The following is a 24,579-nucleotide window of genomic DNA, read 5'->3' as shown; positions in this document are numbered from 1 at the left end:
TTTGTTTGCTTGTTTTTTTTAAGGTTTTTTTGGTCTGTTTTTAACCTTTTTTTATTTTCTTTTTTGCAAATTTAACATAATTTTCTTTTCTTTTTAATTTTCTTGTTACTCATATCTTGTAACTTCTAGACCAAATGAAACCAATTTGCTCTGGTTTCAAAGGGTAAAAGAAATCTTGGAGTGTTTCATTTAATTATGAAAAATAAACAAAAAAAATATATGATTCATTTCATTGTGATCTCTTTTAAAATTTAATTAATATTGAGCATTCAGGGGTTCCATAAATAACACAATCCTAGCTCGATTTGTCCGTCTAAATCATTTTTCATATTGATGTCAGTGAGTCGCGACTCATTGTGCTCGTGGAGCTCGTATCAGACCGAGAGTGAAGCTCTCTGTGTTCAGCCCAGCATCGTTACTCCTGCTTGTCAGCTCAGACGTAATTAGATTCTGGACCACTAACTGCTCCTGTACCTCCCACACCACATCCCCCACCTCCTCTCTGCCCACACACACACACACACACACACACACAAAGGCTAATTTCTAAATCGATGTCTTGGAGACTGACCAAGTGCTCCCTCCATCTCTTACACTGTAGCTCTCCGCTCTGACACACCGCCTCCCTCCTCCGATACAGTTTTCTCCCTCTCTCCCTCTCTCGCCACCACCCATCTGTCCTTTCTATTTAATGCATTTGCTCGTTCGAAATTATGCTCTCAATAATTCCATTTACTTAAATGTCTTTTCCTGTCTGTCTTGATTTAATCTGCTCATGGATCCTCTTCCATTATGCTCCGTATCTGCTTCCATTCAGCGGGCCGCCTGCACCTCCCTCGTAAAGTCTGAAGAGGAGCTGATGGATTACGTGACTGTCAGCGCTGCGGCGTTACCACAAGGTGTGTCAAAACTGTGCACTATCAAGTATTAATAATTACTAATATTAAGTGGATCCCACTTAATAGTCCACTGTTAGATTTGAATTTGTGGTACTCCTCGAGGTTTAAGTACGTTTAACTAACTAAAAGTATGTTATACTTTCATGTCTGAAAAATATGTTAAATAAAATATTAATCATAGCAGGGTATTTTTATGTACTTTAAAACAGGTGTGCAGGGGAACTTTAACCCTTAAGGCCCGCTTTAATGCTACACACACTCGTATAGCTCTGCACACAAAATGCACTTTTCAAAATCAAGCTTTAAAAAATGTTATTCGTTAATATTATTTTCTACTTTTATTAAGTAAATTCTATAACCAACATAAGTCCTAATCATAAATAGTTGGAAATTCGAAATAGTGTGTATTTTCCCCATATGCAAAAATAAAAACTAAAAAAGACAAAATCAGGTGGAAAACAGTAAAAATGACAAATTCCAAGGCAAAGACCCACAAGGACACCCAGAAATGCTAAAATGCATGTTTTTATGTTTGATGGCAGTGGGATCATAAATTGCAGTTTGAATGGTTTCAATGGCGTATTTTTTTTTGCACTTAGCAGTATGAATGCAACAATTTTGTGTACACGGTGTATTTTAGACTTATCGTAGGAGCTGAGCTAGAAATCCAAAGACTAAACCAAAATACACAAAATGTTTGCCATATGCATGAACACTGACAAAAACGATCAAAAAATGAAGAATGAAAAGTGGGTAAAATGTGCCAAACAGTCCCGAAGGGTTAATTAAGCTATGTTTTTAAATTAAGCCTATTGTGTTTGTTCATCCGCTCTCTGCTGTAAACAACATATAGTCCAGGTGGAGTTTCCCCGAGATGATTAAACTTATAACAACGCACCTACAAACATTTTACCCAGATGCATTTAGTTGCTTCGGTGAAGTCATCCGACTATTGTTTATTATAATGAAAGCCTTCCTTTCTCCTACTTCCTGTTCCCTGGTATATTTTTGTAGTTTATTATTAAAACTGCAATCCAGCCATGTAAGGACATCAGAAAATCTGACTTCAGGTTGACGTACTGGAAAAGACCTTGAAGATGGAATTTCGTGGAGGACTTTTTAACCCGCAGACATCGTGCCAACACTGTAGACTAAACTGTAAACCGCCACACAGAACTACTCTGTTTTATTCAGTGTAACTATAAAACGTAGAAGTTGTAATCTGTCATTGAGGTTTTTTTTTTTTTTTTATATTTTACCACTATATTTGGTACTAAACCTTCTTCTGTGCAGCCCATCAGTTCAACCAGTCAACACTGGCTGACAAACAGAGGATCTAGAGCCTGTTGATCTAGAGCTGTTTCAGTCGTCCAAGTCTAACAGCGGGTTCAATGGGCATCATAAAGTTCTGCTTAAACTGGAATTACCAGTTTTGAGAAAAATCCCATTTATCGCAAACAAATGTTTTTACGCTCGTATGAGGTGGGTGCCAATCTGTAATGGAAACCTTTGATCTTTTGGATATCAAATGTCACCACTTCATCATAATATCCTATTAGACGTTTGTCTGAAATTTAATCATAATCAGCGTATGGATTCTGAGTGATGACCAAAAACATTTTGGTTTTGTGACGTCAGAGTGACCTTCAACCACCAAAATCCAAGTGGACATTTGTGCAAATTTAAAAAAAAAATTGTTAACGAGAATGTAGAGTACAGTATGACTTGGCAGTATAGGTCATAAAGCCCGCCCCTCCATGTTAGCGAATGGACGCAGGCCAAACTAAAAACTCAAAGTACACGCCAAATAAATACTTCCCAAAGATGGTTTCCATGACTGAAGGTAGTTCTCATCACTCTGATGTTTGTTCAACTGATTGTTTTTATGATAATTTTGGTTTTAATGAGTTATTAAATTCTACAAAAAAAGCGCTTTTCTTCCATGACTGACAGCTATGAGAGCAAATCCGTGTGCTTGCATTTAATGGGGCTGCTCGTGATTGGTGGAAAGCATGTTTTGGCGGGAACTTCCCCACCGCAGATATCGCTTAAATATCGCCCTAAATGACGTCACCAGCGCAGGATGGCAGCAGCAGCACTCGGGATATTACAGCTTCACTAAAGCATAGCGGGGTAGGAGGGGACGCGTCATCCATCTTTATATACAGTCTACGACACAAACAAACCACTACACTCAATCATACAAATTTATGTAACAATCTAAACCCTTTTTCAGATGATGAACATCTTCAAAAATAACTGTCTCAAAAGCCTTTTTACAACACATACTATATCATAATTCCCTCTTTATTATCAGGCTTTTCAGCCTGCGCAAAATTAATGTGAAACAACAAAAAATAATCGGTCAATCTGCCGACACAGATGTTCGGCCAATAAATCGGTGCATCGTTTATCTAATAACACAGTTTGTTCTTTCTTTTTCACAGATAATTGTGGCTCTAGAGATGTAGTCCAGTTTGAACACGGTTTCGGTTTTTTGATATTCCAAACAAAGCAGGTCTACATGGGAAGCCTGGGACATTCCTCTGACTGAGTCTGTTTTTGTGAGGAGGTTCTGTAAACCACTCGATGTGTGTAAAATCTCAGGACAGCAGTGGGACTTCCCGACAGACTCGTTTTGGTTTCACATTAACTCTTTTGGGAATCACCTCAGTTTATCCAGCGACAGCAGATGCCTCAGCGAGTCTATGACCACGTGGTTTTGTTTTAAAAAGGAACATGAGTCAAGGAGTTTAAGTAATGACTTCCTGAAGCTGCTGTCATTTGGTGTCGGTGAAATGTGACTCTGAACACGTCTGCCAGAGATCTAAACCAGTTTCTGTGGGTTTTTTTCTGGTATTACACACTCTGTGCTTAAACTATTAGGGTTATATGAGTTACTAAATGTGTAGTTACCGCTGTTTTTTATATTTTACAATCACAAACTACAGTCTTTTAACCCTTTAAAATCTGGATGACATTTTTCTTGTGCTGCATTCAAAAACTTTTCACAAGCATTTCAACTTTTGAAACAGAAACTTGGCAAAAATGTCCTGTAAACTGCAAATTATTAAAAGGTGACAAGAAAATTACCTGAAAATTAGGTTTTATACACACACAAACACACATATTTTTTCTTTTTAATTACTATTAATTATTATGATTTATTAAAATCAAGATACAAAAAACATATATTTCTTCTTATTATTTCTATTTATTAATTTTTACTCTATTTTAACTTTTTTTCAGATCATTTTGGGCATTTCTTGACAAATTGCTCAATTTTATATCTATGTTTTTTAAAAATATCCAGCCAATTTGCTTTGGTTTCAAAAGGTTAACTTGTTAAAATGAAGAAATAAAATGACTCTTGTCTTGTATCTGTGATAGGCTCTATGGAGCGTGAACGCAAGAATCTGCCTTTATCCGTGTGTGTAAAGCCTTGTATGCAAGTTTAACTATTCATTTCTACTAGATACACATTATTTATGTGTATTATATTTTGATGGTTGCTCTGTAATGCCTTGTATATAAATGGAGATGTGAGATATATTACGTCCAAAAACGCTGATCTCTGAGTCATTACTCAGGCCTTATAAGCTTAAAGTTTAGCTCTGCTTCAACGTGTGCACATCAGGCTACAACACGGCTGAAAACCACTGTGCCACTGTGTCATAGACCTGTGATGACAACGGAAACATTTTGTGCAAAGATCAAGATTAGTTTCCTTTTAGTCTTAACCAACATTTCCATGAAAGTTGATAACTTTGCCACAAAAACTGCAAGGATTACATAACCTGGAAGGAACTGATGCTTCAGCTCCTTCATGACTGAGAAAAAGGACTTAACTGGAAAACAATACGATTTAACAGGAACCGAGTAATCAAGTGTGAGGAACTTTTCTGTCTTTAAAGTTTACTTCACTTTTTGCTGATTATTCGTTTGTAGTTAGGGGTTTTTTAGTTGTTTTTAAATTGGGATTTAACAGAGTGTCTGGTAACTGAGAAACTCGCGGCGTGTTTGATTCTGTGGTACAAGAGGCGGCCCGCCATTGGGTGATTGTGTCTGAGAGCGGGTCGGGGTGAGAGAAAGGAGAGAAACAGATGCAGGACTCCATACTGAAACGTTCCTGGCAGCGGGGGATGAAGAAAGGAGAGGAGGGGGGAGGGAAAAAGAGTGCAGACAGAGATAGAGCGGAGGGAGAGGAGGACTAAAGGAAAAATGAGGAGAAGTGAGACAGCGCGACTCAAACGCTAACCACAACCAGATGGGCTAGTAAAGGGGGGAGCGACAGTGGAAAGAAACCGCGCGGAGTGAAGGAGAGGAAAACTTTCATGGAGGAGAGGAGGGAGGGAGAGGGTGGGGTCGGTGAGGAGGAGGAGAAGGGAGGGCCAGTGAGGAATTTTTTCCTTCACGAGGAGGCTATTTCTCCCCTCCTCGGGAATGAGAGGGAGGCTTTATGTAATGGGTCGGATGCAATCATTGAGGCTGTTCGAGAGAAAGTCCCTAAAGTAGTTCCTCTCTGACTGGCGAGCCCTTTTTCATTGAGCAGCCACAGCTATGCGGCCTCAGAAGAGAGAAAACAATGATACAAACACACCCTCACTTGTTTTTCCACAGCTGTATTTTCAGTGTGGACGGGAGACTCTCTTGCTTTCATTTTTTAATTCCCGCGTTTTCCTCAGATCTTCCCTTTCATCTTTCTCCTTCCTCACCAGGCAGATGACTCAGGTTGTTCAGGAGGAACCGGCTGAGGTAATGCGGCTGCCGAGAGTTGGAAAAGTGACAGCGGCGAACTTTGATGTGGGAGAGCGAGACTTTAACAGAGTCATATGATGTGCTGCATGTCCTCAGTTAGTCCTGGTCACAAGTCGCTGGTGATTTGGGCGAGGCGGGGCCGCCCCCTGCTTCGTCGAAACGTATTTCACACCAGTTTAATATTCTCACGTCCAGGTTACTGAGGGTCAGCTGTGTACGTCCTGTACTGCGCCGTATGTGTGAGGGCGTCAAACGATGCTATGACTGACCGGACACTGTTCAGTAACGCTGAAACAGCGAGTTGATCAATAGAAATGTAACAATTAGTCAAGTATGAAGTAACTGCTTTTCTCTGTATTATATTACTGATTACTGTGTTTGTGGTTTTACTAGTTTTGGTCTCAAAACCAAGATATTCGAGGACATGATGTGGTAAATTCTTTGGGAAATTCACTGTTGTATGACTCACTGTGGATGAGGCTGGTGTTGTCACAGTACTGGAATTTCTAACTTCAATGCCATGAAAAATATCATATATAAACAGGGATGACAACATGACATTATTATCTTTTCTTTTCCTGTTTAGTAGCAGAGAAAAGCAGAGTGACTGTAGGAAACATAAACAATAAGAAAGAGACAGAAAGCACAGCTGGTGCCAGTGTATCAATACTGAGTAAAATATAAGTACTAAAACCATATCAGATATTCTAAATCAATATATTAGCATACACATACTTCACAACAATAAAGCTAAAAAGCTATAACGTGCTATCACTCACAGACACTCCTTGTTTCCTTTTTATCTCACAATTATCCCTCATGGTCTGTTGGTGCATTTTACTTTTCATTCTTCATTTTTTGATCATTTTGACTGTGTTCATGCATGTGGCATAAATCCTGGCAAGACTGTGTGTTTTTGTTTAATCTTGGAATTTCCAGCTCATCTCCTAAAAAACACTGTGTAAACAGAAATGTTACATTCGTACTGTTAAGTGCAAAAAATGCGCCAATGGAACCAGTTCCAACTGCAATTTTGACCCAAAAAGCTTAAAAACATGCAATGCGTTATTTCTGGCCATAATTCTGGGCTTTTTCCTCGAAATTTGTAATTTTTACTATTTTCCACCTGATGATTTCTTTGTCAAATGCCAAAAATTCATGCTATTTCCACTAGGTGCACTGTTGCTGCAAATCACTTACATATTCCAGACTGCAATCATAAAAAAAATCCACTTTGCATAAAGTATGTTGAAAACATTTTTTTTTATATGATTCTTTTTTTTTTCGTCTAAAACACAGTTGCATTGAGACAAAAACCTGGCATTACAATGGTTAAAATTCTGAAAATTAACAAATATTTGATATTTATGATTAGGACTGACGTTGGTTAAAAAAATAAACTTAATGAAAGTAGAAAATCATATTAATGTATAACATTTTTTTGAAAAACATGTTTTGTGTGCAAAGTAGTACGAGTGTGTGATATGAAAGTGGGTCCAGAGGGCGTCTGCTGGCTAACATTCGCTAAACGAACTGCAAAAGCTACATTTGTTAATTGATGACCTCGACCTCTGTGAAATGTTGGGCAGTGCAGGACCGTTGCTATGAAAACTACCAGATGCACCGTAAAGCACAGATATCCAGTTTAAGAATCCGTTTTAGCCGAAGAGAGCAGAAAAGTCTGCACACAACTCCTGCGCTCTGTCGTGCTGTGATGGTAATTTCCAGCAGAAGTGGGTTTACATTAGTGGTCACAATTCTCCGTTACTATCACGTAGTTGATGACGTGTATGTATTCTATGTAATTTAACCCCTAAATAATGTGTATTCCGAAAGTAACTAATAAAAGAAAAATAAAATAAAAAGAATTCATTCATATAAACACTACATGATTATTTATTAGGTCTTTAACTTATTAATAATAAATATCACACTGATCTTAATCAATAGGGCCTCACAGGGCCCTAAAGGAGATCCACTTATTCAGGCCATTAATACTTAATGAGGACTGATCATTACAGATCACTGCGGCTCATTAAAGAAATTGACGTGATAATGTATATGATTAAAAGGAAGCTTATATTGACTGCATGATATGTTGTAATGAAACATTTCCCTCTTGGGGTGTGTATGTTTGTATTTGTCCCTTTTATGTCCTTCTGTGTCCCCTCTCTATATTTGAAACTAAATATTCATCAGAAATTTGTGTTCAAATATAAACACATGATTTTACTTGTTTCTATATCATCATCCTTTTCAACATTTCTTTATATTTAATCCACAGATTCCTTCATATAATACTAGAAAAGGTCGATGAGCTTCACCTTCCTTTTTACAAAACACGGCCAGTATTTCCTCAGATATCGACGTGTGTACAGATATGGAAAAATAAAGTACACGTTATCAAGAGTTTATCATCTTAAAAAAAAAATAACTAAAAGGAAATTATCACTACATTTAATTCATGATGTTTATTTATTTTTAGATGTGTGTGTGTATATAAGTATTTCCATTTTTAGTTTACACTTCGTATTGTGATCTATATATTTCTTGGTTTTTATTGGATTAATGTTCACTGACTGGTTACTGTATTGTGTTTTTCTGTGAAATGTTAATTTAGCATCGCTTTTTTTGGGGGGGGGGGGGGGGGGGGGGGGGGGGGGTTATGCAGTTTTTTTTAATTGTGTGCAAATAAACTAAACTAAACTCATTTTTTTGCGGGTCCATGAGCGCTGCGCAGGCTGATCTGGTCAGTTATTGTTTTCCTCAATGGCAGTTTGAGGAGTTTTCGTCACATGGTGGACGTTTTATCAGATCGATGGATGAGAGGAGATGCTACTTTTAAACTCGCACAACAAACAGTTAAATTTCGCTGCGCCTGTGTTATGCTACTCCGTCTGTTCCCAGAGTACACTCTGCATTCCCAGTGCAATAATTAACCATACAGTACATTTATTCCAATAGTACCCCAACTAAACAGTCTAATTCCAAAAATCAATACATGGCAGTACATGTCTGAAGCACGGCAGGCCACCACAAATAAATGAATGTGTGAAACCTGTAAATACTGTATTTCGTTTTATGTTTTATGGTATCAGTGAATAAGAATGATACAGACATAGAATATGTTATATGCACAGTCCTGCTTCCATGCAGGTTTTAAGGGTTTCAGATTCAACAGTTTAAAGTCCAGGTTAAGTGAATTGTTTCAAAACACGTTAGAAATGTTGGAAACTGATTGTTGAAAACATGTTACGAAGACCCTTTACTATATAGTACTGAACTGTGGAGTTAGACAGTTAACTGTTTTTTCACCATTTTCCTGTTTTAAGAATTTTTGGGTGGGCCTAAAACCTTAGCTCGATGACACGCTGGAGCATAACTCCGGCCCTGACAAAAACGAGTATAAAAACGAGAAGCGACATTAGCATAGTCCCGCGATTGTATGCATGTATGTAAAGTATGTAAAAGAAGGTCTCAAAATCGCTGGAGGAGTGGAGGCCACGCCCCCAGCGATTTTGAGACCTTCTTTTACATACTTTACATAGTACTTACATACGATTTTTTTGTCATTCAAATTTGGTCAGCTGTTTAAAAACACATCTTTCTGTAATGTGACAAACTCAGAACAAATTTTAACTATCACTTTGCCAGGACTTTAAACTTCACGGCTTTCCTTCTAATCCATATAAATTGGTCCAATGAGAGTATTTAAAAGACTAAGTAACATAAGAGAGCATTTCCATTTGAATAAATCCACTGGGTAACATTTAACTGGGCTTGGTTTGTGGACAAAGGGCAGTGTCGTCGTGTGGAAATAATGCAAATGAGCAGAACTGCCAGAAACACCGACATTTTCCGAGAGTGATTCAGCAGTGAACCAAGTTGAATGTGGCAACAGTTGCTTTCTTTTGCTACAAGCCTCTCCATGACTATGAGCGGGTTTGAGCAGGAGATTTTCCATCAGACAAAAACAGTGTGAAGACAGAGATGGAGACGGAGACAGAGACAGAGACAGACAGAGATGGTACAGATGAGAAACTTACTGATGTAGAAGGTGCTGGGGGCGTGGGTTCCATCAAATTCCAGCTCCAGCAGGTTGCTGGTCTTGGGGTCGTGTCTCAACCACAGGGCCACGCCCAGGATTACACCTCCTGCAAGCTGCAACACACAACACACTCGGTTCCTTTAGTTCAATGCATTGTGATAGTTTTGTTTGGTTTTTTTTTTTAAATTCGTTTTTAAAGTTTTCTTATTTTCGCATTTTACAAGCGACATGAAAGATGAAACAAAGGTCCTGATCCAGATCAACTCTCAGAGAGTCACTGCCTGCAGGAAAATACAAGCTGCCAGTGATTTACACTTTCATTTTTTCATACATTTGTTATTAACCCTTTAAAACCTGGATTGTCAATTTTCTCATGTTGGGTTTTAACGCCTTTCACAAGCTGCTTAATTCTTTAACATAGTCTGAAAATAAAATAATTAAAAATAATTAAAAAATAATTTAAAAAAATAAACAAATAAATAAATATTCTATTATAAGGATAAATGTCCAGAAAACTATCTTTACAAATATTTTTTTAATTTTCATCATTTTTAGATGGTCACTTTATTTTCTGTTTTTGCTTTTTTACTGTTCTGTTTGTGCTTATTTTCAGGTAACTTTACTGCAACTTTTTACTGATTTCTTGCTCATTTTTGGGCCATGTCTTGTTAAATTTCTCATTGCCTTTTTGTCATGTTTTTGAAAGAAATAAAACCTATTTGCTCAGGTTTCAAAGGGTTAAGAAAGGTCAGAAGAAATGTCTGTCTGATTCAGGATGTCTTCTTAAATAGTGGAGCTGTTTACACTTGTGTCCTCATAATGCTGAATTACGTCGGCCTCGTAAACTGACAGCACGTGTGTGATCCTAATTAGCACACAGACACTAAAGACTGAGAACAGTTGGGATAATTGAGTCAAGAATTCCCAAACAAAAGTGTGAGGAGGGCTGAGCTGCGGACGCCAAACATAAGAAAAAGCCTCTGTTCTCATGTGGATGTGCTTCTGCAGAAATGGGGTTGACAGATTATCGGCTTTGCAGATTACTGGCTGATATTTGGCATTTTGCAGATTATCTGTATCAGCGTTTTATTTTTACGATCGCCCAAAAATTAATTAATTAAAAAGTACAAAGAAAGTGTCAGCATGGGAAGAACTTTTACTTTGTAAAACTCAGTGAGCTTTTTTTTTATTTTTATTTTAATTTTCACTTGACTTTACAAAAAGTTGCAGCGAACTTTAAACATTTTGCTAAATGCACGGAAACAAAGTTTTGTGTTGGAGTTTGTTATATTTTAAATTCTGAAAATTGACAGAAAGATTTTCAGTTTTATTGTATATGCGTATCGGTTCCAAATATTGGTTCGACCCCTAATATTTAGTAATATCAGGAGTAGATACAAAACATGACACAAGAAAACAGGTGTTAATCAACCACCTGATCCACAAACTTTATGTATAGTAGCACAAGACAGAGAGCTCTCTCTCTCTCTGGCCTTCTAGAAAGAGGGAAAGTAAAGACACACACGTTTCCCTCAGTTATTAATAAACCTGCTTTGTCATTTTTTGTCTTGCCCGCCCAAAACGTCAGTGTAATATTTTCAAGCATGATCAATCAGTAATTGTTAGATTGCATGCTTCCCATTAATATAACCAATGTGAATTAGCCATTAGTGTTGTGTTTATTTTAAAAGACCATAATGCTAAGTGTAAAATAATTATTAAAAATATTATAAATGATAAAAAATATTATTGTAATAAAAATCTTAATATTGTACAGCTGTAGAATTGAAAAGAATAAACAAGCAATTATTCTGTACTAACATGTCAGCACAAAATGTGTTAGATCAAAACCTTAAAGTGGTACAGATCTTCTCATGTAAACCTTAGAGAAAAACAAATAAGCATACTTCCCCAAAATCCTGTTGACCTATTATACAGAATTGTAATATATACATACATGTCATATACTTAAAACCCAATTATTTAAAAAAAAAAAAAAAAAAAAAAACCCAGAAAACTGGTGTTTTTGAGAAACAACATGATAAAAAATTGAGCTTTAAAAGGTGATGGCAGGTGAATTTCAGTCTTGGTGTTGGTGGTATGTTTTGCGTACAGACATGAGAAACTGTAAAACTGTTTCTTTAAGTCATTGAAGCATTAGTTAGTAGGAATATTTTGAGTGTATACTTGAGTCAACCTGGCAAATACTGCAGCAGCTAACATCTGTGAGACCCTTTGTTGAATCTGTTTTCATACTTCCTCTGCTCACCAATTTCCCAGGGGAAACCCGCACACACTGCAGTGTATAACTTCACTAACAAGCATTGTTCTTCAGGGAGGTTTACATTGACATAAGCCTTCCTGAGCCCTTTTTGTTTGGCGCGGGACAAAGAAATCCCAAATATAACTAGAGTTAGTATACACCTCAGCAGGCACACAGGAACAAGCAGCACCACACATGCCAACGCTGAAATGAACCGCAACTTCTGCTTCACACGCATTTGGATATTTTATAAATGTCCTACTTGGATAAAAAAAAGATTGTGGCAAAAGAGGATATCTAAATTAAATTGCTAAGCTAGTTTCTGCGAATAGATTGTCAACCAAAACAGGCTCAGACGCCCTGCACCCTCCCCATCCTCCTCCTCCTCTCGACTGAGGTCCATTCCAGAGCGAAGGCCAGCTGCAGCCTAGCAACCAGATCAACACCATAACTGGAGAGAGAAATTCAACACACACACTCACACACACACACACACACACACACAGAATTACTCACTAACTTTAAGTGAACCCCCTTACCACTGAATTACCACTGACGTGTGTGAAGGTTTAACCAGATTAAAAAAGATTTCTGAAAGGTTTTAATTCAGTGTTTATATAGCTGGAGCGTAGGGGGAGAACCCAGACTGAACATCGCTGAAATCTGAGGCGGGAGCTTCAACTTCTGGTGACTGAGGTCAGGAGCGGTCCTCTCCCACATTAGCTACAACCTAACGGAAACGAAACACATGTCCCAGCCGGTGGTTTCTAAGAGAAAGTAACAAACTAGTTAATCACAAATCCATAAGACGACTTTTGAGCTGTGAGTTTAGCACCTGGTTAGTTTGAGTCAGAGGGACTGGCAGTTTTTCGGAGGGCTCAACCACAGAATGGTTTCCAGTTTTAGAGAATCACTCTAACTTGAGTAGTCAGAAGACTCAAACAGGGTTTCCCTCACATTCATTTATTTGTGGCAACCCGCCACGATTAAATCATCTGCCGCCATAAATAGATTTTCTATTTTTGGAGCTGGACCGTTTGTTAGGAAATGTACATACCATTCTGTAATTTATAGAGCAGCGTATACTCTGGGCACAGATGGAGCAGCAGAACATCAGAAGCAGTGAAAGTAAAACTTAACCGTTCATTTTGCTGGGTCTAATAGCTCATTCCCACCGTAATTAGCAGGTGCACGTGGGTTTTTTAAACAAGGATAAACTCGCTAAATGTCTGTATTCCCAGGCGGAGAGCGAATTGGACTATCTGTCAGCTGGCATGTGTTTGCGTGTGTGCGTGCGCTGTCTTGTTGGTGAGTCGGTGCACCGTCACGGACAGGCAGGAGAACAGGTAAACAGTAGACAGCAGCAGGAACAGAGGTCTTTGAACACTTTTCAGTGGTTTCTCCTCGTTATTTATCTCTTACTCATTTTCAGACTCGGTGCAGATGTGTTTGAAGTGGTGTTTTAGCTGCTTAGGTGGACACGGACAATGATTAGTGACGGCACGTTATTGCATCTCACCGGTTAAGAAGATGAAATTACCGAGTTCATCGGGGTGTTGCGTTCCCATCAATGCCGATCGGAGCCCGAGGCGATAAAAACCTGTGTCTACTGCAGAGTCATTTGACCTCAGTGTGAATGCTGATTGTACGCATTCCCATTGCATTAAAAGCCAGATGTTAGCGGGTGTTTGTATTTATAACTTTGCATTTACTCGCAGCTGCTGCTTCACACATCCATCGATGTTGTGAGCAGCATCAGAAAACACAAACACGTGAGAACCCCTGCAGCTCAGCCTGAGTGCAGCGCTGTCCTGCAGCAGAGCAGGAGAACTTCAATATCTTCTATAATGAGGACACTCATCATTTCAGATGCAAAACGAAAGTTAACAGACCAATTAGAACACTGGACAAAGGTTGTTGCATTGTTAACTGTCAGGGTTGTTTTTTAACTTTATATACAACATACAACCACTGACAAGTAGTCGGAGGCACACCGGGCTCTCTCTCATGTAAAAAACTGAAACTGTAGGGGGTTCCCATACCCCTCTCCAAATTTCCATCGGGTTTCTAACAAGCATTTATAAACCAGGCCTTGATTGTGACAGACATACACAATGTCTGACATTATACATTACATTATGTCTGGAGACCAAAAGATCAGATGCATTGGTCATTAATATAAATGGTAGCTGCAGCCCCTTAATCGTGTATTATACTGAAGTTTAATAGCAAAGTGCATTATGAAATTAACATATTTTTCCAACAGGCGTTTTGACGTCAGGAAAAGTACAAGTTAAACTCACACCCTGGATTTAGTTTAGGCACTTCAGTGACAAAACTCTGCTATTGTCCGTGCTGCTTCACTGACTAACTACAACTTAATGTTGTCAGTGAGCTTTTCCAACTATAGCAAGTGAAAATGTCTGTCATGAAAAGGCCTTTGTCAGAAATCTAAACTGAGAGGCAAAAGGACACACTGCAATTATGACGAGAACTTCTCTTAGGTAGAGCTGACACAGAATAACAGATAAGACAGGCTACATGTACCATTTTAAGTGACTGGTAACATGTCTGGCCTCATGTGGTAAAGACATTATCTAACCATCTGTTGCTCATTCGGCCATGACATTTGTTGTTACACATTCCACACCAAGAAAACTGTCTAAACACATGGGTCAGCGTCATCATGTTTCCCAAAGCCCGCTGTCACCGTGCAGAGTGACTTCTTGGTGACTGACAGTGTGGGCGTATCAGGCGCCACCTGATAAAAACCCTGTGATAATATTAACCCCTTGAAGCATGAGCAAATTGCTTTGATTTCTTTCAAAAACATGAGAAGAAGGCAACGGGCAACATAAGAAGCAGTGACCCCAAAATTAGCAAAAACAATGTAAAATGATAACAAAAAATGCTAAAAATTAAAAAACACGGAAATAACTGAAAAGGTGCTTAAAAATAATACTAATTCTGTAAAATAAATTCAAATACATAATTATGATCCATACAATATAGTTTAAGGATATTTTTCACTAGGTTTTTGAAAAATAATTTTCCAGACCTACTAATTTACTGCAATTTGTGGAAAACTTGTTGCAAAGTTGGTCAATGACCTTTTCCCCATGTTTCAAAAGAGAGCAAACCAAATAGCTCTGGGTTTGGAAGGTTTAAATGCGTCTGAACGCAGCACAAGAAATGTGATGTCAATCCAGATTTCAAAGGGTTAAGCAAGCTGAAATGTGTTGCAACACAGGAAAAACACACCAATAACAGCCCCGACTGAGTCCTCACACTTGACTCTCGACACCAAAAGCCGAATTAGAAATGAGGGTGAAACTCTGAACTTGCTCCACATGTCATCTCATGTGTGAGTTTCCTGCCAGCGCTCCCCTCAGGGTCTATTTCTGCCTGTTGCCCAGAGTACAGGGGGTTGTAGAATGCCGGGCATGCTGGACGACGGGGAGTTGGGGGTTGGGGTGTTGTCTGCAGTTCTCATAAGCCTCCTATACCACCACACAGAGGCTTCCCTCCCCCCCATCCCTCTAAACGCTCTCAGTGTCCCGTGTGATTTATGGAAACAGGAGGTCTCCCTTTTAAAGAGCCAGCCTCTGCGGCCGGCCGCTCGATGACCGCACACTGCAGTCAGAGTGGCTCTTCGGATCGACCGCACCTTTCTGCTCTGACAGATTCTTTCACAGAGCTCTTTAGAGCGGCCAATAAAACTAAAAGGGTTAAAGTGGAATACCTGTAAAAAAAAAAAAAAAAAAAGAGTCAGAGTGATGCTGTAATGCATAAACAGTTGCATTAAAGTCACTTTTTAGGAGGGTTACTAAACTTCCTATCAGTGGGCGGGTTTCCATTAACACTCAAATTGCGCAAATTGAAATTGCGAATATAAAATATGCCCACCTAAGTTTAAAAAAACTCCCATTTAATGCAAATACCACCCAACATAAGCAAACTGGTTTTTTAAATAAGAAAAAATGGCAATAAGCAACTTGGCATGAAACGTGCCTCAAATAACAAAAACGAAAAAAGAAAAAGTAAAAGCTGACAAAAAATGGCCTAAAAATTAACTTTAAAAAGAGAGAGAGATAGAGAGAAATAATCATTGGAAAATTATCAAATAACCAGGAAAATATATCAAGAAATCAATATTTCTAATCATATATTTTAAATCAGACTGCAGAGAAATGTTTGACTATGTATCATAACTGACTTGGGTTTTTTATTTCAGCACTTTTTGCCAAGTCATTTCCTGTTCGGTTTGTTTTTTCTCATTTTTTCTAATTTCAGTTAATTTTCTTGTAACTTTTTATTAATTTCTTGCTAATTTGGGGGTCATTTCTTGTTAAGTTGCCTCATTTCCATGTTTTGAAATAAGTCAAGTCAGGTGTAAAGGTTTTAATATTGGGTATTTTCTAATTCAGAGTACAATCTGATACCTGTATTTATAGAAATGCCTCATTTGAATGATCCTCCCTCCTGTGCGCCATGCACGCTGTGCCAGACACCAAAATACCGCACAGACCATTAAAGCAAATTTCAAAACCAGTAAAGTGATATTCTCTATGAAGAGATATCTACATATGTGTGCAGAGGGGCACCATTTGGTGTTGGAATAATTCTTGTTTGTATGATTTTTAGTCTGAGTGGTACTAACAAATCACATTTGAGCGCCAGGTAAAATGGTCCATGTGGAAAATAACACGCACCGGCTGAAATGCAATCTCAGAACACATCGGCTACCCTCTGATATCAAGAAGTTTTAAATTAACCTTTTGTACTTTATCTATGCTGATATGCCGCTATCTTTTTATTGAGATAAGCCAAAATGACCAGAGCACGGAAGAGGAAATCTTGGCCCAGATATCACCGGCTATTCTGGATCTCCTAAAATATTGTCTGTTACCGCAGAGGCTTAGTGTCATCAGACCAACAGCTGATGGTTCCCAGTTTTAAGTGGCCTCTTACCATCCATCATTGCTTGTTCGTGCAGGAAGGATCGGGGGGGGACTGATTTACATCTTTGCACTTTTTTTTTGTAGCCATTACCAAGACACAACACAAGAAAGCCCCATGTTCCCCAAGTCACAGAAACAGATTACTGACTATAACTAAATTATTTTAGAACAATTTACTTCAGGGTCTGCAAAAGCCAACAACAGAAACAAAACAAATCACTCTGGGAGAGTAGCAAACAGGCTGATGAAATCACAGAAACTAAATTCCAACAACTTAACTCCCTTCAGTAAATAAACTAGAGAATAGGAAAACTGTCACCTTCAGCTGTGAGCTTCAGGAGAACAAAAGCCAACATAAGCCAAAAGCATAGCAAAGGCTGCATGAAATCTAAGCCAGAGTAGGATAAGTGTAGCCGGTGAAGAGATGAGGGAGCTGGGTGTTGCCCCTGCACAGCCACAGCACCAAGTCCACTTGTTTCCTGTCGTATGCAGTCATCTTGAGGCAGCCAATCACCTGCAGGGGCCGGCAGCTGGGGAACGAATCACCTTCTCATGCTGGCACACACCTTTTCGTATATGCACACGCATACCACAGTCATCAAATTTGCCAAAACATCTGTCTTCAGTAGTTAATTTGAGAAAAACAGGAAGAGAGGCCTGGATGTGATAAATTCACAGGTTAAAAAGTTACAGAGAGAAACACTAAAGAATTTTGGTCCATAAAGAAACCAAAAAAAACAATTTACACTTCAGGGCAAGAGCTGCCTTTTTTAGTTGAGCTGTAGTTCATCTGATGTTTGTCAGACTTCTTGCCTGCCATCAGATGTATTTGCACTTGTCCCACCTCCTTACCCAAATAGGTAAAAGTAGCCTAAGCATGTTTACAATTGGCAGGATTTTGGGTGAAGCTACTTTCCCACTGCACAAAAAAATCCACTGTCACCCGCTCACATCTGGCTTTTGTATGCAATGGGAAAGGTTACGATCGCCTTTCACACCTGGGACGAATAACTGCAGCAGAAATGGGTATTAATCTGCTCTAATCAGCTGCATTTACACTGCCTGTTCAAGGCGGGAATATCACGCCGTTCTGTACATAACGTCCAATCGCAGAAAGGGGATACAGGGTGGTCTCTTCTTTGAGCAGGGAACAGAGGTAGCAACCGAAACAAGCTCTGTGTAAAACGTAAAGCTGGAAAGACATGGGTGGCCATGGGCAGCACAGGTGTGACGTTTTGACGAAATGCTTATGTTTGCGACCCAAAGCGGGAGAAAGAGCAGCTGTTAGTATAGCAGCCAATACAAAGAACAGCAGAGGCCGTAAATGTCTACAACCTGGGAAAACACTGAGATTCAGGAGCTCCTTAGCCTCCGAGCAGAGGTCGAGCTCAGCTGTTACATAACAGACGGTAAATAATTGTGACTGACATGTTATGCTTTGATATTGTTTAGAAAGCGCTGCCGATACGTCTAATACATGTCACGCTAGAGACGGACGCTCGTGTCTTAAACATCACACCTGTCATGCCTCTTTTTGTCACGGGATGCCTCGGTGCAGTGTATAATCACACAATGGAGCGTAATAATGCCGCCATCGTTTGGTTCTGTGTAAAAATGCAGACGCAGTATAAAGGGGGGACTTCATTTGGGGCACTAGAGTCAATCTCTCAGTGTAAAAGTGGCTAGTGATAAAAATATAACATCCAGGTGAACGTGCTAATTTTAGCCTCTTCACCAGCGAAATGCAATGACACGCCATCACAAAATACCGTCCGTTTCCACCCAAGCAGCGCTCAAACATCGACAAAGCCGTGGACAAAAAAAGTCTTAACCGAGTTCAAAAGAGATATAAAAAAGAAGTAACCACCGTAACATTTTCACTGGCCTCCATGCTGCTCTTCACTGTGTATTAAGCCTACGCTGCAGCCTGCTTACCCACACAGGTAACAGTGGCCCTGCAAATCCACATTTGGTGGCATTTAGGGTGAGACATGCAAAGGGACACACTGTGGCATACTGCTGACTTATTGCCTGTTATCTGTGTCAGATAGTTGGCTGTGGCTTAATTATTAACTGTCTGGTCCCTGAACATTTAGACTGAGGAAAGTGCAACAGTGGGAAATTAAGAGCCTATCGCACACTTTTCTACACCAGCACTTTAGTTGACATGCAGTATTAATGATGGCATTCAGAGGTGGATGGTCATCAGTGGTAACAGCATTTCCTGTTGGGGTTTCTGGGCTTGAACTGTAGGCCAGGTGGGAGTCCACCAACACCAATATCAAAAAAATATATATTTTAGAGCTAACTTGTGTTGCCTTCAAGGGCCTGTTGGACATACTGGAATTAAAAGGTTAATAAACATTATAAACATTGCAAATAACTGATATTATAATGTAGCCTTTAACGTAAGTGTTGTTTCTAAATGCAATCTATAACATGTTTTGTAGTGATTTGTAGTAAATAACATTGTTGTATGGAGATAAAATTTGATTCTGCAGAGAAAAAAAATAACACTAAGAATTATTTGATTTACTTGATTAGTTAATGAATATTAATCTGTAACATTTTTTCAAATCAATTAATCATTACAATTGTGCATTTTGCTGCTGTAATAATGACTGAAGTGAGAAACGTATCATCTCATTAGATAAAGTTTGACAAAATCATCCTTTGGGGACATTACAGTTGAAAAAGGATGTAGTAAATCAGATTATATGTTACCACAATGCTAAGTATATTGCAAAATGTTAAAAATTGCAATAAAATTGTACAATGACTAAATTATTGTTGTATTATGTAATTGCGGGGCCTCCAGTGATTCTCACCCTGGTGATTTATCAGTATTTTGGGGGATTTACACAGACAGTTAATCATGATAATGTTTTTTAAAGGTTATCATGAATGAAAATCATAAAACTGCAACACTTAATAAAACATGAGTTCTGTATTTGACAGTGTCTACTACTGTCTGCCACAAAATGACATAACAAATGTTACGTATGTCTAACTGAACAACACCAGGACAAAGCATAACGAATTTCTCAGGAGGTTAAAATGGCACTTTTACATGAAACAAATGTTCAATTCAACACTTCAAAACTCTCACCAGTAGCTTGCTTATTTTCCTGTGAAGCTACATCTAAATTAAGGGATCTGTCTGCAACACGTCAGCCTGTGGTGCTTAATGCACTTACACTCTAACATCCTCTAATGTATCTCTGCAAAGAGGCTGTAACAAGAGGCGTGATCTGTACCTAAGGGACTAATGAGTGGGCCACACTCCTGCTGTAATTTGTAAGCTGTTATGGAAGAGTGCACATTTAAAATGAATACAAATAATCAATTAATAAATCACAGTTGGTTCTTTTAGCCACCAATTGTGGACATTGAGGTGTATTTCTTGTGGCAAATCTGCACTTTGTGAAATAACACACAAAGAATTATTATGTGGATTGCCACTGAAATATTGTTCACACATTTATGCTCCCCAGAGGATGAATCCTATGGACTTCAGTGATTCTCTGACTTTCTAACTAGAGCCAACTTGACGTTTTTAACTTTAAGTAAAGCAACTTGAAAACTAGTGGACAGACTGTCATAAAATCTGGGAGGCCTGAAGACACTCTTGCCCCCCTCAGTAATTATTTAACTTTTTATCTAGATCAATGCATTAAGTCAATTTTATACTTTTCAGTCATGTGACGGACGCAAAACCCTGTGGTATAAAACACTGCAACATGGCGGCCGACAGTGGAAACTCCATCGACTGCAGCACGAGAAACATCAATGTTCAAGCTGTTACAAGTCGCGAATATTTGGATCACCTCGCCAAAGAAGACAAACAAAACTATGTGAACAAACTCTATGTTTGAGGCACTTTTACAGCCCAAAACAGTGTTATTTCAACCATTAAAAACAGCGAAGTTCCTGCCAGAGCTCCACTTAAGCAGTGTTTACATCTGTGTTGTAGAGAATTTCTCTCCTTACACTGCTGCCAGGATGAGAGCGAGTACAGACAGTAATCTGCATTTTTTGATCTGGACTTTAGATAGCATGGCGGCATCACTGAAGCAAAAAAGGGCCTGACAGGCGTGTCATTTAACACAACAGCGTCAGCCTCTGGTGTGAAATATAACATTCATGTCAGCGGCGTGTCATGAGAATAACAATGGCATAACATGACAATAACCATCATTGACCATCTCTGTTTTATGGTGGTTGATCTCATCCTCTGTTCGGAGGGCAATGAGCTCCTGAATCTCACTGTTTTTAGTTTGATGACATTTACAGTCGCTGGTTTCCTTCTTCTCTGTTAACCACTGACTGCGAACAGCTACTTCTTAAATCTCCCGTGGTGGGTCGCACGCATAACTCAGCATCAAAACATAACAACTGTCCAGCCGATGGCCAAGTCCCTTTTACAAAGACCTCAATTTGGCGTGGTTACTATCACAACTGCCATCTTAAAGGTAGACAAATCTGTCCGCAATCGTAGCTTTTATACAGAACAAGGCACACTGTAAAAGGGTCCAGTGTGAACAATGTATTTTGGGTGTTTGCTGTGCAACTGTTGCTACAAAACATAAACAAGCTGCTGTAAAATCCTGTGTCAGTGTACAGGGTTCCCACACTTTTTCATGGACAGAAGTTCAAAACCTTTCCATGACTTTTTAAAGACCTATATAAGTTTTTATTTCCGTTCTTGCCCCTGATTGTAATTAAAGGTTGCTGGCATACATGGAGGCAGAAACATGGAGAGACAATGAAGTAACGTACGTGATGATAAACGAACGCTGTCACACATTAACGCATATTAGAGCTACGAATAAACAGCTTCAGAAAATGACTCTGCCGTTATGTTACATTTTGTGGAAGGTTATCTGCGAAAGATTACTGTAATAATTTCATTGCACAACAATATTCCATGACTTTTCCAAAACCTGTAATAATTTTTACAAATTCCATGACTTTCCCAGGTTCTTCATGACCGCGGGAACCCTGTGTGTATTGTAAATTGTTGTGCAGTGTTTTGGCATGTTAGTCTTTAAATCCATTAATCTGCTATTCAAACTGGAATTCTTTGATCATATTTCACGGACTAAAAAATAACAGCAACACCAACAACACGCCCTGAAGAATGCACTGTTTAAACACTGGAAGGTGTTCGGGCTAAACAGATTTTCGTTTTCTCAACAGTTTTCTGACATGGGTTGGATCGACCAAGCAGATTTTCCTTTATGAGAAATTTTTAAAAATATATGTAGTGCCACTTCTTTATTTTAGTCAATGGCCGTGAATTTTAGAGAAACAGAGAAAAGTAGTTGTAGATCAAGAGAAGGAGCTGTTTGAGAGCAGCTCTGACACAAGGGGAGTAAAAACTAAACACCCACAAATGTTTCCATGATCCATCACCCAACACGGGGCCTTGACTCACCAAATGGAAACCACCATGAGTCCCCCCTCCACACACACACACACACACACACACACACATTGGGTGGAGGATGTAATCCAAACAAAGCCATTCTCCAAACCAAGGCGAGTCAGTCTCCACTGCCGCCCAACATCTACTGCCTCACAGCAGACCTTCAAACTAAAAACCATGTTATCTGAGCCTCTGCATCTGACCTAAAATGTGATTAAAATCGATTCAACTGCGTGTTTTTAGTCACAACAAATTAAAACTACCGAGTGAAGTTGGCGTTTTGTGGCGCTATTTTCTCCGTGTGGTTTTTATACAGACTTAACACCTCATCTGGCTGCATTTCGACATGTTTCTCCTGCATAAAAAAATGATACTCAGCCTCGTGAATGTGCATTTTTAAATTAACACACATGCTTTTCTACCAATTTATTAGGCTATCGTCATTGATCTCCCCTAGTGGTGAGAAAGCTGTCGCCCCGTTAATGAGGCAGCATAACGGTAAACGTGCAAAATCCGTGTCACATTATGATTTTCATGTTTCCAGCGTCATGATACCGGACAGACAGCACAAACAAACCAAAGCTACCAAAGAGCAGGCGGCGCTGCACACCGGAGTGAACACACAATGTGAAAGTAAAATCAAAACCGAGGCATCTTACCCAAAAGATGAAGTTGAAGAAGAAAAGCATGTACTTGATGCATTTGGTGCAGCCTTCGACTCCCATGGTGGCGGTCCGTTAGTCGGTTATTTCGGTGCGGAGAAACGGGACGGCGGTGAAGCAGGCCAGGTGTCGCGGCGTGTAACGGTCTGAATCTCAACTGGGAATCCTGACTTCAGCTCTGAGACCGAGACAACACCCAACTCCTCCCTCCCTCACGGTCTGAGCACCCCCCATAATCCATTTCTAAAAACACGGCGGACTTCCGGCCTTCAAAATAAGACACCTGTTCACGAACATGCTTAGGCATTTTGCATCTGTAAATGCTTCCTCTCACAGTCGATTGGATCTCCACGTGTTAAAAAACGCCTGCTTTGGGATGGGTTATCTGGGAAAATTTAAGGATCCTCTGATTTATGTTATAGGAGTCGACAGATTTTAGGCCTGCGTGAATATCGGGCCGATATTTGGCATTTTGCAGATTATCTGTATGGCTGATGAAAATGTGTGTGCATTGGGCTCAACCAGCACCAGGAAAGGCGGTCTGCAATACATGCAAAGACGGGGTCAGCATGGAAGAAACTTTTATTTTCTAAAACCTCAGGGAGCTATTTGTATTCATCCATTTTTAATTTAAATTTTCATTGATTTTTTTTTAAGCGGCAGGGAACTTGCTGTGATGTTGAAAGTTTGAGTTTTGATTACACATTTGCTAAAGGCATTTAAACTAAGTTTTGTGTTGGAGTCTGTTATATTCCAAATTCCAATTTTTTACAGATATTTTCATTTTCATTGTAATTGCATATATCAGTTTCAAATATCGGTTATCGATTACATTAGGTTCTAATAATCAATATCGGCCCTGAAAAATCAATATCGGTCAACCCCTAGATCATATGACCCTATGTTTTTAAATCACTGCTTAAAACATATTTTATAGGAAAACTTTTTACTATAATGACTGATTTCTACATTTGTTACATGGAAATTTTGTTTTGTTTCCTTTTGCTCTGTTTTGCCCCAATGCACACTTTTATCTTAGCGCTTAACATTGTTTCATTTGCTGTAACTGTATATTTCTTTGTTTTATTCTTATTAACTTTGTAACTTTGCTATACAAATTAAGTTATTATTATTATTGTTATCATAAATTAGGGATAATTCCTTATTTATGAGAGGGGAGGCATCATGGGGAGGCACTTTCAATCACTTTTTATTTAACCATCTAACACATTTAGCAAAAACTTACGGGAAAGGCAATGAGCAACTTAACACATGGTCCAAAAATAGCAAAAAAAAATAGTAAGAAGTTACAAGAAAATGATCTGAAAATAAGCAAAAAAAATCAGTTAAAAACAAAAACAAGAAGAAAATGACCTAAAAATATGCAAAAGGGAAACAGAAAAGTAAAAGAACAAAATTAAGGAGAAAATGGTCTGAAAAAAGTATAGAATATATATATATATAATCAGAAGGTACTGTCAGTTGATTTATTTATGGCATTAGCCAAAGCCCAGTATTCCTATCTAAATATATTATATCATCTTATAAAGTTACACTTAT

At 38.8% G+C, this 24,579-nt stretch overlaps 1 protein-coding gene across 1 annotated transcript in view; it reads right to left on the bottom strand.

The window, feature by feature from the left end:
* Positions 1–23,082, bottom strand: part of LOC121943726 (plakophilin-3-like) — a 67,115-nt gene extending 44,033 nt beyond the window's left edge. Inside the window, exons 1-2 of the mRNA XM_042487328.1 lie at positions 23,017–23,082; positions 9,704–9,818 (exon numbers count right to left, since the gene is read on the bottom strand). Coding sequence (XP_042343262.1) covers positions 9,704–9,818; positions 23,017–23,082 — 181 coding nt within the window. The remainder of the gene's footprint in view (positions 1–9,703; positions 9,819–23,016) is intronic.
* Positions 23,083–24,579: the final 1,497 nt, after the last annotated feature.

This window comes from Plectropomus leopardus, chromosome 1 (genome assembly GCF_008729295.1).
Source record: "Plectropomus leopardus isolate mb chromosome 1, YSFRI_Pleo_2.0, whole genome shotgun sequence".
In the NCBI taxonomy this organism is placed as follows: domain Eukaryota; kingdom Metazoa; phylum Chordata; class Actinopteri; order Perciformes; family Serranidae; genus Plectropomus; species Plectropomus leopardus.
This window is presented reverse-complemented; position numbering and strand designations above follow the sequence as displayed.